The sequence below is a fragment of the Pyrus communis genome, chromosome 9, assembly GCF_963583255.1.
Source record: "Pyrus communis chromosome 9, drPyrComm1.1, whole genome shotgun sequence".
NCBI lineage: Eukaryota > Viridiplantae > Streptophyta > Magnoliopsida > Rosales > Rosaceae > Pyrus > Pyrus communis.
The window spans coordinates 2,097,157-2,113,365 of record NC_084811.1 but is presented as its reverse complement, the minus strand read 5'-3'; the positions used below and the strand labels follow the sequence as shown (position 1 = coordinate 2,113,365).

At 35.7% G+C, this 16,209-nt stretch overlaps 1 protein-coding gene across 2 annotated transcripts; it reads right to left on the bottom strand.

Moving 5' to 3' along the window:
- Positions 1-9,018: 9,018 nt before the first annotated feature.
- LOC137745733 (protein BONZAI 3-like) lies at positions 9,019-15,640 on the bottom strand. 2 transcript variants are annotated; one of them, XM_068485734.1, is made up of 16 exons: positions 15,247-15,640; positions 13,850-13,897; positions 13,549-13,697; positions 13,401-13,449; positions 13,248-13,304; positions 12,791-12,970; positions 12,556-12,690; positions 12,385-12,446; positions 12,189-12,285; positions 11,987-12,101; positions 11,808-11,884; positions 11,475-11,612; positions 11,186-11,350; positions 10,981-11,094; positions 10,794-10,890; positions 9,019-10,588 (listed from the first exon to the last, which is right to left on the bottom strand). In XM_068485734.1, exons 1-16 carry the CDS (start codon positions 15,406-15,408, stop codon positions 10,461-10,463), a joined length of 1,773 nt encoding a protein of 590 aa, XP_068341835.1. In that variant the 5' UTR covers positions 15,409-15,640; the 3' UTR covers positions 9,019-10,460. The 2 variants fall into 2 exon arrangements, with proteins under 2 accessions (XP_068341835.1, XP_068341836.1); XM_068485735.1 differs by having other exon boundaries at positions 9,019-10,585.
- Positions 15,641-16,209: the final 569 nt, after the last annotated feature.

Sequence of the window (16,209 nt, the reverse complement as noted above, 5' to 3'; positions counted from 1 at the left end):
GACAGACAGGATCTATCTTACGTCCAGTATCAGAAAGGACCACTAGTTAAGTACAAAACCAGTGAACATACATATATTGAAAAACAACTCCATAGTATAAAGTCATCCATCATCTATACTATAAAAAAGTGTTCTAAACATGTTCTAAATATCATATCGTCATCCATCGGATATTCTATAAGAACATGAGTTATAGGAAAAATAGTAATAATTCAAACTAGCCTCAGTAAGCATGCTATCTCATAAAACGTTTCAATAAATATAGTCATCAAATCATGCTTTTCATGTATGCATTTCTACTATCAAAACATGCATTTTTAGAAGGGGTCCACTCACCGTACACCGTTGGTGCAAAGCCGTACCAAACAGGAATAATGGAATCACTGCTATTAATTGCACCTATTCACACAAATGGTACCTTCAGTCAAACTCTACTTAAACGATTGAATTTGGGAAAACGGGTCCAGAACATCGAAATTAGCCTAGGAGGGGTCCCCCACGAAAACCCAAAAAGTCAACCTGAAGGTCAAAGTCAACGTTGACCAATCAAAGTCAAAGTCAACGGGTAATGGATCAACCAGGTTTAGGGTTTGGGTATTGGGTCCGGTTTGGGCCTTAGGGTTTAGGTTAGGGAAATGGGTTTAGATTTTAGGTGGGCTGGTTTAGGGTTTAAACTACATAGGCCCAAAGGCCCAATCTCTTTACAGCCCGAATGCCTGCTACAAAGGCTAAAGGGTTTAGGGGTTTAGCAGGCTAAAGCCCTAAGTTCCTCAGCCCAAAGGCTCTTCAAAATTAAAAGGAAATGGGTTAAGGTTTTGGGCTGAAACAAAACAGGCTTAAGGCCCGTGGGTTGAGAAACGGCCTGAAGGGCCTGGTGTGAATCGGAGGAGAATGCCGAAGCTTCTACAGCTCCGACCAACTGCAAACGTGCACTCTAGACCTCGATCTAGGTATCAAAATGAAGAACTAGATGAGAGGAGTGTTTTTATACCTTTCGTTCGCCGTGAAACGGCCGGTGGTGGTCGGAAATCTCCTTGACAACCACGAGCTTGTCGGAGATGGGTATGCTTTCACCCGAGCCGATCTTGTTCTAAAACCTTGGAAATAATGAGATAAAACTTAGTAAATCACATCCAGGCAGCAATCTAACACGGATAAAGGGAAAATCGAGGCTTACCAAACCAGAAAAATAAAGGAAACTCGCCGAAGGTTCTCGGGTTCCTTTGTTCTCATTGCAACGAGAGAAAAAGAGAGAAAGACGAGGTTTTGATGGCGATGATGGTGATGATTTCCTTGACCAGGTGCAACTATGGGTGTGTACGTGGTCACGGTGTAAGAGAGATGAGAGAAAAACGAGAGTTTTCGAGAGAAAGAAGGGAGAGAGTGTAGAGAAAGAGAGTTTAGATAAGAGAGAGAAGAGGTCATGGGTAGGGGACAGAATGAGAAAAGAGAGGTGAGTTGAGGGTGCTGCCACGTGGCAGTTTGAGGATGGAAACAAATCTCTTTTCCAGATCCTGATTGGGTGAAGGAATAAGGACTAAATTGATAATTCTATTAAGTTTTGGGGAGAATTACATAATTACATTTATAAGCGATGGCGGGTGTAACAAAAAATATCTTTACAAAATGAATTATTATATGAACTATTCTATTATTCTGTAAATCGGCTTCAAAATATTTTGAGGAATAACGCATTTGAGGAGTCAAACCCATTTTTAAAAATACTTTTTTGTCATAAAATAGTTTTAATATTAAGAATGGAGAAATTAATATTTTTTGAATTTTTCTTTTAATAAACGATATGAATGGGTTAAGCTCCACAATGGGCGTCCATAATAATGTGGTTCAAATATACATTTGGCAAATCGAATAGAAGACCTCTCACTCCCGTAAGACTAAATGGTAATATTTTGTGCTTTTAAAAGAAGGTGAATTAAATCTTAATATTTTTTTGTACTTTGCAGCTTGGTCGTGTTGGCAATATGGTACTTCCCTTTGTCTCAATTTCAAATCCTCATTTCTGTAGTTTAGTTAGTTTATACAAAAAAATTTATTTTTTGTCAAAACAAAAGTTCTTTTTTTTCTTATTTATAAAGAATAATACAAAAGTTAAGAAAAGAAATTTCACTTGCCTACGTTTTGGTATTTATTAATGAAGTTCACTTTTTTGGCTTAACTATTAACTAGCCTTTATGCACGCACTTATGCGCGTGCAAAAAGCATTTTTTAAATCACGGAATGCTATGTGCGACTTACACATTTTAATAGTATTTATATACCTAAATTGACAAAAGAAAAGTCAAATATTTGAAATAAATTAATAATCTTAGATCATGCTGAAGAAACCCCTCATAAACCAATTAAAGCAATTGAATTCACATAATAAAATTGATCTCTATATAATTTACATTAAGAATAGAGAAAATAATATTTAATAAACAATTGATTGAATCACATTATTGCTAACTCATTGTGAGACTAAGCCCACCCCCTTCCCCTTAGTGTAAATAAAATCGTTTGTTAAAAAAAACAATCATTTGACAACTAATTTAATCACATTATTATCTGCGTGCGAAAGACATCTTTTATAACCGGCATTACAAATCTCTTAGGATGTTTTGAACATTTTTAAAAATACAGAAATTGAATCACATTGTTGCTAGCGTATTGTGAGGTACTAATTAAAAAAAAAAAAAAACAAACAAACCACAAAAAAATTAATTATTAAAAAAAATACTGTTAAAATGATGAAAATGCCCCTACCTTATTTGATGCATTATTTTGGGATGCCTTTGAGGTTTTTTGTCTTGGGGGCATTTTTGTCCAACTATTTTTGTTGAAAATTGGTGACACCAAAATTACTATTCACCTTTTCCATTAGCTTTATATATAGGTGTAGAGTTGATCGTTTTTTTTTTTTTTTTTTCATGTTGAGAAAATACTTTAATTATAAGAAAAGGAAGCAACAAAACGTGTGAAGTACCAAGACTGCTCACCTAAGTACTAGGATTGCTCACCTAATTTGAGGCCCTGTGAAGACGTCTTTCATATGAACCTTCAAATTTATCTAATAGTGAACAAACTTATGGGTTTAGATTATTCCTTATATTTCGATAAATAGGAATAATCTAAACTCATAAGTTTGTTCACTATTAGATAAATCTGAGGGTTCATACTAAAGAGGTCCTCACAAGTAGGGACGAATTCACTTTGGGACAAGGTGGGTCACTTGACCTCTACAAACTCAGAAATCCTCCATGCAAGAGCAAGGTACTGCCTTTGAAAATTTGAGATGCTCTTGAAAGCTGTCTTCCAACTGCTTTTGAATTGCCTTTATGGTTCTTAGGCATGATAGTTGCTAGCCTTATACCTTTATATGTGTTGCTATAGGCATATGTCGATAGGCACACTCGGTATATATTGATATCTGTCAATAAGCTTGCTCAAAAACTACTAACATAAGTAGACATGCTTGTGCGAACGATGTTGATATGTGTCCAATACAAATCGACAAATGACCTCAAGCCTACCAAAGCTTGATAAAATGCTAATTTGCTTGCCATTCCGCCCAAAAAAAATTTGCTCGCTATTCTTGTTGAACCCCTCCCAATATATTTCATCGATCTACCATTGCTCACAATTCTTGAATATGAAGCTTTAGGTGAGCAAGCACAAAGGATAATCAAAAGCAGATGAACGGCCTATACCTAACTCCAACTTCAACGACAATCCTCCACACCAAAAAAGAAAAAAAAAAAAAAAACATAAAGAAGAATGAAGAAATAAAATTAAAATAATTTCCTAAATTTTAAGAAAATGTTTCATGAATTACTAATTTTCTAAACCAAATTAGTGAGAATGATATGACGCATAATATTTGCTCAATTTGTTTATGAATAGAAATAATCAAATAAAAACATTCATCAAATAAATTGGTTTACTAGTTTGAGGACTGCATGGAATCGAACCAAATCAAACTGAATTGTTGAATGCTTACAGGGTTGGTCCAGTTGGTAAAGGTGTGCTTGTGGTTAACCGCAATCCAAGTTCGATTCTCGCATCCAATAGTTCTTCTTGGTGCGAGATCTGTAAATTCCTACATAAATCTATATAAGTAGTAGCTGGTAGTTAGATGTTATGCGTAACGCTAGTGATAAGAGTAGTCAATCTCCTCCTTTCTTCTTCAAAGTTAGACTTTGGAAAATTTAAATTGTATGGCGTGTGGGAAACAAGGACGTGTGGATAAACTTAATGACTCGACTCCAATATGTATTTTTTATTTTTTTTCATAGAAGTTGACTTCAATTTGATTATGCATAAAGCTTAGTCTACAGAAAATTATTTAGACAAGACTTCTTACCGCGGTTTAGCTGGCGTCACCAGAATGATGTCAATATTATCACGAAAGCATGCATGAAATCAAATACCATATCACGATCAGGTATCAACTTTAGATAATATCAACAATTTCTTAGGTAAATATGCTTGCTGCTGAGTGCTGACCATCTCATTGCAACATTATTAAAATCTCAATCACACATACGTACGTGCAGTGACGTATTCAAGATTTGGATTTTGGAGAGTTCGAATGTTAAAAGTCCAAGTTTTTAGACAGAAACAAAGTGAGAAACACATAAAAAAATTAGTTTATTTACTAAGGTACTTCATGGAACACTAATGAGTTTCTTGTCTTCAGCTAAACTATATTGTGTAGATGTCAACACATATCGACATATGTCTAAACAATTTGATGAGTGATATCGAGAGAATTTGTCAAGTGATGTTAGTGCAACTTGTCGAGATATGCATGGCAGACATTACCTCAAATACTTGGTGGGCGCAAAAAGACATGTACGTACCAAATAAACAGAGGGTCGTTGGAAGACGTTCACATGTATATTTTCTAGACTTCGAATCATTCTGAGATCACTTGGTCCTAATGTGCATCTTCCTCTGAATGTGTGTACACGTTTAGATCGTTTAAATACAATGTGAAATATAGATCACACAAAATATCCCTTCATGTATAGATAGGATTTGGATCCCATTTGGATCCAAATTATAGGAATCTAGGGATCCTCACATTTTAATCATTCATCGTGAATTGTGCGGTCATAAATTATTTAACTTTTTTTATTTAAAATTAAACACAAAAAGTACACGACGAAAACTGACTGTATGATATACGATAAACGATTAGGATGTATAGATCCTCACAAAGTGAATCCGGATAGAATCCTCTTCTTTGTAATATACTACATTAGCTTAATTAGCTGCCTTATTATTTTAAATATTTATGGTTAATTGCTTGAAAATGTATTATAATATGAAATAATGAATATTCTTCACATACATGATGCATCTGGAAAAGGTTGTGGGTTGACGATTGACTGACCAGGCGGAGGCCAATGTCACTTTTTTGATTGAAATTTACGATACCGGTCCAAGTTCCAACAACCCACCAAGAAGTAAATTTGTATCGAAAATGCTTAAAAAGATTCTCTTAAAATATGACTTTTCATTTATTTTTGTCATCTTATGTGTTGACATAATATTTTATAATATTATTACATGAATCAAACCATGAACACTTTTAAAGAGAGTTTCCTTACCATTATACATATATAAATGTACAAACCTTTTATATAAAAAGATTTATTAGTACTACGATATAATGATATTTTTTTCACTTCACTTGTAAGTAAGAGGTCTTAGGTTTGATTATCGTCAAAAACTAATTCGAACCATAGTATTGCTAGCTCTCTATGAGGCTAAGTCTGTTATCTCCTATTTAGTGTAGATAATATCGTTTAGAAAAAAAAAAAAAAAATTCTATTCTTTTGGTAAAAAATGAGGACTATTTATTAGGGAAGTGTTGTTGGCACTCCAAAAATCTCATTCTACACTTCTCACAAGTGTATTTTTCTTTCATAATATAGAAAGTTTGGAGTGTAGAATGAGATTTTTGGAGTGCTAATAACCATTCCCATTTATTAAGCCTATCCATTATCAAATTTTGATAGTCCAAACCGTTTATTTTTTAATTTGCACTTTGTAGATCATCATTACAAAATATTAGTCAAATCAGAAATATTTGAAGTATCTATTATTTTTATTTTTTAGTCTCATAATGAACTAGCAATACTTTCATTCAAATTCGTGTTTCGCGAGAATCGAATGTAATACCTCTCACTTACTAGTAAAAAGGAATATCATCATATCATAAAACTAAATAGCATTTGAGACATCTAATTGAGTTTAAAAAAAAAAAAATTAACAAACACCATGTTCTAAGACATAAATAAATGAGGACTTTTGAATAAGGTTCTCTATATGGATAAAATTTGGGGAATTCCTTTGGATAAGACTCTATATATATATACACACATAGAGAGAGAGAGAGAGAGAGAGAGAGAGAGAGAGAGAGAGAGAGAGGATTATGATATTGGCGGGAATGTTCCTGCAAAGACTGCAAATTTTGATCAGGGAGAGAGAGGATTATGATATTTGAAGGAATGTCCTGGAAAGACTGGAAATTTGAGAGAGAGAGAGAGAGAGAGAGAGAGAGAGAGAGAGAGAGGATTATGATGCAGGAATGTGCTGGGAAGACTGGAAACATAGAGGGTAAGTTTTGAAGTTGATATTCCAACAAACATCGGAATTGATTAGTGTTTTCCTTGGTGAACGAACTTGTGACTGCATTTGCATGCACGACTCCCATGCACGTCACACGTGGTGAGTCATCAAACGACAAACTCGTGGAAAAGGAACGTTTATTGTCAATGATATAAATTTTGCGCGTAAACCTTTTTTCATATGACAATTCTTTTCTTCATATGACAGTTGTATTATACGCATAAAATACTATAATTAATATTACTTAATGTTATGAAAGTTGGTCTCGTGTCTTGTGAGCATGCTTCCTATGTCGTCCTTGTTTGTCAAGTTCATTCACACGGCAAATTGTAGGAAGGGAATTGTAGAGCATTTTCACCTGTGTTAAATTGACATGACTAGGCCTCAAATTCAATCCAAAACACACATCTACTCGTTTTTGGGTCGTCAAGGCTCACTAGTCATGGCACCAATCACTTATGAGTCCAAATGTAAATATATAGTGTTGACGTCAAGCACACCTAGCTAGGGGAGTGTGAGGCCCGCCACAATGATTACTTCCAATGCACTCAACACGTGACCAAATATAAGAGGTTATTTTCAAATTTTCATTCTAATCCAACCGCTCTTGATATTTTTGCAAGAATAATTTTTTAAATTTAGAAAAAAGTCAAACAAAAAATTACAAACATCCTACGGTTACACGTAATTATTAAGTTTTTAAGATGTACCATAATTCATTCATAAAAATCTTAACAACATATTTTTTAGACATGGACAGATAGCACAATCATGGTCACCTTCTAAATTAATTTCATCTGTTCAATAATTACTAAATAATTGAAGTATACATTAAATATAAATAAATCTTTGTAAATGTAACAACATTTACCAAAATCGAGATTATTATTTGTATGTGACAATTATTGGCCTAAGGGAAGAACTATACCACTCATGGACTTTTCTTGAGATATCAAGTCCACCGCTAAAACTCTTGTATCAAAAAAGCCCACTTCCTCGTAAAAGAAGTGATTTCCACAAACTTATTTTCTCTCCGCAATGGTCTGCAAAATTGAAAAAAGAGTGCACGAAAATCATTTCCTTTTATCAAACAGAGAAAGCTACACTACATAACCCAAACTTGCCAAGGCAAAAGCTAACATACTGTCTTCTGTCAAAGACAATGCTGTCAACCTTCAGCGGTACCATTTAACAGAAACAGTTAACAAGTTCAAGACTTTGTCCCTAATTTCGATCCGAAAGTTTAAATATTTGATACAAAGTTTTATTTTTCTTGTTTTTTTTCGGTTAAGAAAAAGGTTCGAAGAAAAGAAACCTGCAAAAGCATAACGAGATGAAACTAGTGCATGCACAGGATCCGGCTTGGTCGCCTGGTAGGCTTCTGTACGGTTATAACCTAATGGAGCATCAGCAGCGGCAGCATCTTGTCTCGAGTACAATGATAATCTCTCTACACGACGAACGGGTTCTCTCCTGTACACAGGATCAGTCTCAATCATGTAACTGTCTCTTCGTCCGTTGCTGGTTTCTCTCCTTTGCACAGGATCGGCCTCAATTAGGTAGTTCTTTCTCCTTCCACCAACAGAATAAGGTCCTGACATAACATTTGGGTCTTTCGGGCTAAATATGGTATATAGAGGATTATTGTGCAAGAGAGCTAACTTGTAAAGATATTTAGTTGTAAGTGGGGTAGTTTGACATTATAATCAATGGTGGAGCTAGAAATTTTTTATCAGGTGGGCTAGCTTAAAAATTTAAATCTTTATAAATAAAGAAACTTGATACCGTATTTTTCATAATATCAGCTAGTTTAATTCAAAAGGTGAGCCAAAAAAAATTGTAAGTAAACAAATACATGTTAAAATTTAAAAAATCCAAACTTGTACATGTACAAGAAGCAATGAGAAAAATGATGTAAGATAAAAGAGATGGTTTGTAAACTATATTACATAATTTTATATAGTTAAACCTAGAGAATTCAGATTAGTAACTAAATATTTAGTGAGCTACATTTAAAAATCAATTAAAATTACATGTAAAATTTTATTTTTCATTAAAAGCTACCTGGACTACAGCCCAGGGCAACCCTTAACCTGGCTCTGCCAGTGATTATAATATTGTCTTTTCCTTTTTGTTTGAGTGGTGGGGGTTTGCCCAGAGTTTTGTTTAACCAAAACAAATGCTTGCTCTTGGATTGGAAGACAATATGCAGACACGGAAGTGGACATATGGAGGAAACAAGCCACCTTGTTTTTTTTATTTATTATTAGTTTATTGCAAGTGATGGAGATATGCTAGAAACATGTGATGGAAATGCAAGTTGCCGTTTTTAATAAAATTTCACATGCAAGCTGGTAAATGGAATGCATTCGGGCTGGATTGGTGTTCTCAACAAGACGGCTCTTTCAGATCTCTATATAAAGGGGCGGCACAAGGATTATGGACACTCAACCAATTAAACAAACAAACATACAAACTCTGCTCTCAAGTCAGATTTGCATCCAAAAGCTGTAATCAGCCCAGATCCCAGATCCCAGTTCTTTTAGTAATAGATTCCTTAGAAAATCTATCTTTTGTCTAGTTTATTAGCTCTGCTACTCATCCGGTAATATCGATCTCCTTTGTAGCTTATGTACAACTCATTTCTAGTCATTTACTTTCCTCTATCATTTACATTTCCAGCAACCTTGTCATTTAGTTGTTGTTACATTTCTCCATATAAGTAAAGTTCTTATATGTAAGGCAAAGAAAGAACCTTGATTTGAGCCACTCCCACTCAATGACACAATCTCTTAGTCAAAAGTCAAACTCAGGCGCAACCTCAATCATTCAAAACCCGTCTACTAGCGGCATCTAGTAGTGGCATGCTCGCACCCGTCAATTTCATGTTTGAGTAAATTCCCGGCATGCCCGCGAGACCCATAGCGAATTTAGGGAGCAAACACCTTGCATATGCATCCAAGGCAGTAGCAGATGTTGCAGGTGGCAACTCACGTCTGGTGCCAATAGTATGAGTGTCATTCAAGTAAGGACGATCAGAATGAACATTCTCTCGATGTGCAGGGACATTATGTCTGTAAATGAAGTTTGTCTGTCTTAGAAGATGCTCTCCTTCATACTCCCTACGGCGAGATTCCCTAGCAGAAGTAATTGAATGAGAAGTCACATTTCTCCCGTCTCCCCGAAGACCATAAGCTCGATATTCCTTTTCAGTTAGGTACAAATCATGAGAAGTCTCCTCTCTCCTTGCAGGTACCACTTCTCGGTATGCAACATGCTGGTCCCCTTCATGGGCAAACACCGGATAACTCCTAGCATCAGTATGGGCATAAGGATCTCTAGTATGTGCATCCCTTTGTGAAAGCGGCCGTGATTCTCTCACCCTTTCATGAACTCCCCGATCCCGAGCTTTTGCTTCCGGAGGGGAACGGGGGGCTAGAACCGATGAATGCACTTGAGCTGGTTGGAAAAGTGCTGTGAGCCTCCTGACCTGAAATAAAAATATTGGATACAATTCCGCAAAAACGTAACAAAACGATGGCCTCACTCCCGGAAAAGTGCTGGTCCCTTTCATGGGCAAACACCGGATAACTCCTAGCATCAGTGTGGCCTCTCTCTATCATTCGGCTTGAGCTTTAACTGCTTCATGTTTGGATTCCAAAACCATCCTTAACTAACTAAACATGTTTTGTGCCGGAAGATTTCATAAAGCACCCCCAACTAACTAATCACTAGCTAATATTTGTCATAGAATTTCTAAGGCTATTCTTCGGCCAGCCGGTGTTATGGCGGGACTGAAAACGAAAGAAGAAATCCGTCGACGGTCAGGCAGATGATGCTTGGGCAGCGGCATTGAAGGTGAGCGGCTTGATGTCCATGGAACGCATGTAACTCAAAAACTGTCCGGGCAGCTCTTCCAAAAGACCTTGAACAACAGAAATCTGCCCACCTGCTTACAAGTTAACAAATCCCACAGATTTTGTCAGCTAAAATACGAAAGAAGACCCGAGAAAAGAAAAAATAAACGATTGCCAATTTAATACAGGTTGAATGAAAATCTGAACACAGTTCTAGTAACTTCGCATCACACGATGTTGACGTGCACCTAAAGGTACAATGGATGTTTAGAAAGAGAAATGGAGGTCATGGATACTTACTCTGCACATCTCTCATTGGAACGAACTGGACAATGTCACGCGTAGCTATGCGACCTGTAGAACTTTCTAATCGTTGCCCTTTGTCAGCGTCAAGGATCTGCCAAATACAAAATATTCAGACGAAACTTCATGATATGCAGAAATAAAAAACCAGTATGTGAAAATCTTGAATAAACACAAGTGTTACCTCCATTTGTCTGAAATCCGCATTACCAACTCCAACGATGAGGATTGATAGAGGAAGATTAGATGCCCTCACCAAAGCATCTTTTGTTTCTTGAAGGTCAGTGAGGATTCCATCCTAGAAAACAAGATGGCATTTATATTATCACTTTTGGTAAAACAAAGAACCGAGGAGTTAAAAATTCAATTTGAATTCGTCGTGCTCTTACCGTTATAATGAGCAAGACGTAGTACTTGTTGTTGTTGGACGAGAGGGACCTGGCGGCAATTTCAGCAGCCCTGTTAACCACTTGGCCAAACAACGTCGGTCCTGACAGAGCAACATTGCGTAGAGCATTGGCATAAGCAGCCATTATGCCTTCAACTCCGACAACCTGTTAAATAAATAATACAATTGAATTTACTGAGATGGTTAAACAAAATATAGTTCAGGTGTATTGAATGAGATTGCAAACAAAGGGTAAAAGAGCATTGCAAAGAGTTAAACTGCTCCTTTACCTCAGATTCACTTGCATTTCCATTCAAGTTGAAGCAGTGTGATACAGTTCCATTAGCCGTCCTTCCTCCAAAGCCCCAAGCAGGAAAACTCTTATCAGCATCGTAGAACTGAATGACTTGTCCTACTTCTGTTATAGCCTGCAAATGACATCGTTGATTTACCAGACAACATCTAATCAATCAATATGCTTTCGCTAAATATTGAACAGAAAAGTACCCATAACAACAAACGCTCGAGAACAAATGACGTTAATTATGTACGAATTCAATACACGTCTGCAAAAAGAATATGGTGGATAAGATAGAACTATCCCTATTGAAGCACATGCTTACGTGTTGGTAAGAATTCAGCCGGCCATAAGGATCAATATAGTGCAAAGACTCGGGTTTTCTAGGATCTCCATTTGAACCTGGACCAAATTTAATATTCGAAACAAGAAAATATATCAAACCCATGAACTTTTGCAGAATGAAGACTGAATTAAATTACTAGACTATCAGGCATTGCTTACCTGTAAAATCAACTGCAACCATGAAGTTAAGCTCAAATCCACTAGATATATAGTCAACAAAGCTGAATTGTTCTTTCTCACAAAATTGATCCACAAATAGCTGACCCTTCAAAACCTACGTTAGTATATTACAAAGCAAACGTGAGTAAATTCAAATTGACATGAAATACTAAGGAATTGGACTGCAAGATTGAATAAATACCTTTTCATGATCCGCACGAGAAGATGGAATAAAAAAGTTCACCCCACTTTTTTCTTTGAATAGTTTTTCAAGGTCTGCTACTGATTTTTGGAGTTTCCTGAGTAAAACGAATAGAGGTTAATTTCAAAACTTTCATTTTTTTGTGTTCCAGGCAAGAAGTAACAAAATAAAGAAGTTGGAACCAATCAATAATTACCCAATAAGAACGTGGTTGCCATCGCTGTTGAAATCAAAACACTCAATAACCAGTGGGGTGTCCTGCATCAAATTGAAGAAAGTTATATGATCTCTCTTATCGTATTTGTCAATTACCAAAATTTATATACTCTAATTTAACGGGTAACCAAGCAATAATTCACAAGCTTACCTTGCTTCCGAACTGTTGCATACTCAGGCATAATGGTTTCCAGGTCGGGTTTAAATTGTTATCCACCACTTCAGTCTTGCAAATTGGAATAGAACCCCCAGTCTCAACAGTCCTTGATATTCTTAAGAAAGGATCCTGAAGTGAAGAATCAGGAAAAGAAACCTAAGAATCATACATATAGGAAATTTGTATATACAAATTAAAAGATCCCACGAAGCTTCTTTGAAATGCTTACGCTTTTAGAAAAGAGATCTTTGTTGTCCAAGTGGGCACAGCGGAATTTAATCTCTACAGCACTCCTAGAAGCAATAGTTTCCTCGGCATGCACAGTGAGTGTTCCAAAGTTTCTCAAACCTCCATGTCCGTTTTTGCCTTTCAGAGTCAACGTTAGACTTCGATTTTGTTTAGTCACAATCTGCCATCAGAAAAGAGAACAAGTACACGGCAAACTATAAATTAGGTACTGATTTCAATACATTTTGGGCGATGGTTTTGCATATGATTAAATAAAGGAAACCACTACAAGCTATATCGATATCTTTCCTTAGCTGCATCAATGGTGAGCAGTGCAGTAACTATTAACATTGAAAATTAAACATGAAAAGAAACACATAACCCGAAGTATTAATTAAAATACATATCACACCAGCTCAATGAAAATATATGAGCTGAACAGATTTCAAAAGAATTACCTCTGAAAGGACACAACTGCCTTCTCCAAGAAACTCTTGATCCCTCAAATTCAGAGTCTGCAAGGCAACAAAATAAGAAGGTTAACACATGAATTGTATTAGGTTTTTCGTTCTAAAAGAAAACGCTAAAAATTCAAAGAAGTCTCGTCATACCTTTACAGGTACATTGTGGTATTGTGTATCAACATCGTAGACACGGAATCTTGGAGGAGAACACAAGAAAAGAAAATAAGCAAACGTCTGATAAACTACAAAGATATCTTCAGAAACATAGGTGCTACAGAAAATATGAGGAACTTACATCAAATTATGCACCATCTCGAACTGATAAGCTACTGAAACTTTCTGTATCCATACCGGATTTAAATTGTTCAGTATGACTTCAGTTCTCCCGAGTTCCTCTAGCTTTCCATCATTCTTCTTGAGGTATACAACCACCATAGGATCACTCTGAAAGAAAACCAGAGAATTTTTTAGCCTCGATAGTAAACTCGTAGCGGTCAGATAGATGACACTGTTACAATAACTTTGTTACTTAGATAAAACTTAACCAGTATTTTAACTGCTATGTTATCACAAGTAAGGTGACATGGATAACATACCTTTGAAGTCACATCAAGATCAAGCAGCTTGGATGCTGAAAAGGATAACTGTAGCAAAAAATTGAAAAACATTAACACAAAACAACCAAAACAACAACCAAGCCTAATTCACTAAGTGGCGTCAGTTGTGTGACTCCTAATACACCATTGCACTTGGTTTTAGAAGACAAAAGATGAAAGAGAAAAGCCGGAGGAAATAAAGAATCAAGGCTTTTGGAGTTTGGACCCAGCAAAGTATCACATTGTAAAAAAGGTTTTGTCTGATGGTCCCCAAGTCAGCATTGGCATAACAAAAAAAAAAAATGAGAATCTTGCTAATGTCCTGTTTGTGAGACCCTCAAATCAACATGCAGCCTCACGTAACACACCAATCACTTGTGAAACATGCATGCAAATAAACATGATACACATAAAGTTGACTTAGTATTTTGGTCAAACATTTGGAACACATTGTAAACCAAATATGACTTTGGGTCCTTAATATTGTGGGAAGTCTTATTTCAGGCTGCCAGATTTCATGCCTTGTCCAATCACTCAATAAGATGTTTGCACTAACAAGCGTATAACTGTTTATTTTTCACTTAAATAATTTCACTAACAAGCATATTCACATAATGCGTTTGGATGATATATTAAGAGTCAATAACGCGTGATGTGTTCGTTAATAAACGGACGTGTTCAGACCGCCTAACACAAGAGTCTCACCAACATTTGGATGAGTGGGTATTGTGACGCTTGGCATTTTAATGGATATTGTGGATACATGGTAACACGCCACCTTGCAATGAACTATGAATGAAACTTCATCTTCAAGACTTCAACAATATAATAGTAAAATGGACTGAACTTTTCAATTTTCTCTGCAACCTAACAGCAGAAACTCTACAACAACAAAAATATAATAGTAAAATCCGCTGAATTATTCAATTTTCTCTGCAACCTAGCAGTAGAAACCGTACAACAACAAAACAAGTTTCCACAACTTGAATTTGTGATCTTTCAGTCATAAACGAGACATTTTCGTAATGCTAAAAAACTCAATGAATAAAAAAACATTTGCAATAAAAAGAAGAAAAAAAAACAAAAATTGAGACAAATAATATTTTCAAAATACAACTACAAAATAATATTTGCAAAACTCAAAATATGAATAAAATAAAATAAGATCTTGTAAGGTTATATTTATAGCCAAAATAACTAATAACTAATATATATATATATATGTATGTATGTAAATTTCGCAAAACTCAATATATATGTAAATTAAATAAGAAATTCCAAGAAAAGAATGAAATAGAAATTCCAGAAAAACAAAGAAATTAAAAAATTCAAAGGTTGGAGGAGTGGGGATTTGAAGGCAAATCGATCACACTGCAGAAGCAGTGCTGGAGTTGTACCTCGAGTTGCGTAAAAAGCGGGTAAGCACCATGCTCCCTGTAAAAGAATTCAATGGCATCGTTGTGAGCGCCGTCGTTCTTGGCGTTCGGTTCGGTGGGCCGTGGCAGGGCCCCGCCCACGGCGTCCTTGCCTCCCCTCACGTCCGAAAAGCATCCTCCCATCCCTTTCAATCAAAAATCCCAAACCTTTATCCGTACTCTCTCTTTCTCCTCTTTCTTCGTGTCTTTGAAATTCGAGAACCCTGGAAGCAGGTTGCGACTGTTAATCGCAAAATCAGTCTGCTAATTAGGAGATTTTGCGTGATTAAGCTTCGTTAAACCCTGAGGATTATGGTATTTGATTCTTTGCGATGCGCATATATGTATATATATAGGCAGTGAGATCGTTTCTTGCATATACATATAAGGGGAATGCAAAATTGGTGCTTTATACGTGTTCCTGCCTTATCCGGAAATTTTCTCGAACGCGTATGTTAGATGGGTAATTTCCTCGAAGTTTCATTATTTACTCTGTTTTTTTTTTTTTTTTTTTTTTTTTTTTTAGTACACATCAAGAGGTAGGGGAGTTCAATTGTTTTTTTTTTTTTGGTCGAAAGAGAAGGGGAGTTCGATTAAACTATCATTGTATGAAATTTATCACAAGTGTTTTCAAATAATGAAAGAAAAGTCCTTTTTTTTAATGGAAAATCAATAAAAATCACGGACAAATATAATAAAATTAACTTAGCTTCTCAATGTGAGTAGAAGTTTTGAATTTCCTACGTGGTCGATTTACGAGACATCGTACTTATAATCTGAACCGTTTATATTGTAAATAACTATGTAAAGATCATATGTGCAAAAAACTAATAAATTATGAGATCGTTCAGTTATTGAATTGTATAAAAACATCTGAATGAATTTCGTAAAAACATTACAAACCATCTATCTATTTGTTAAAATTAATTGGCTCAACGATTTTTT

Bases quoted from the DNA above. Each gene is read 5' to 3' on its own strand.
- LOC137745733 (XM_068485734.1), bottom strand. From the start codon at position 15,408: ATGGGAGGATGCTTTTCGGACGTGAGGGGAGGCAAGGACGCCGTGGGC. The intron at 13,898-15,246 runs GTACAACTCCAG...TTTTTGCTACAG, and splicing joins CGCTTTTTACGCAACTCGAG to TTATCCTTTTCAGCATCCAA. The intron at 11,613-11,807 runs GTAAGCATGTGC...TGTCATTTGCAG, and splicing joins GGCTGAATTCTTACCAACAC to GCTATAACAGAAGTAGGACA.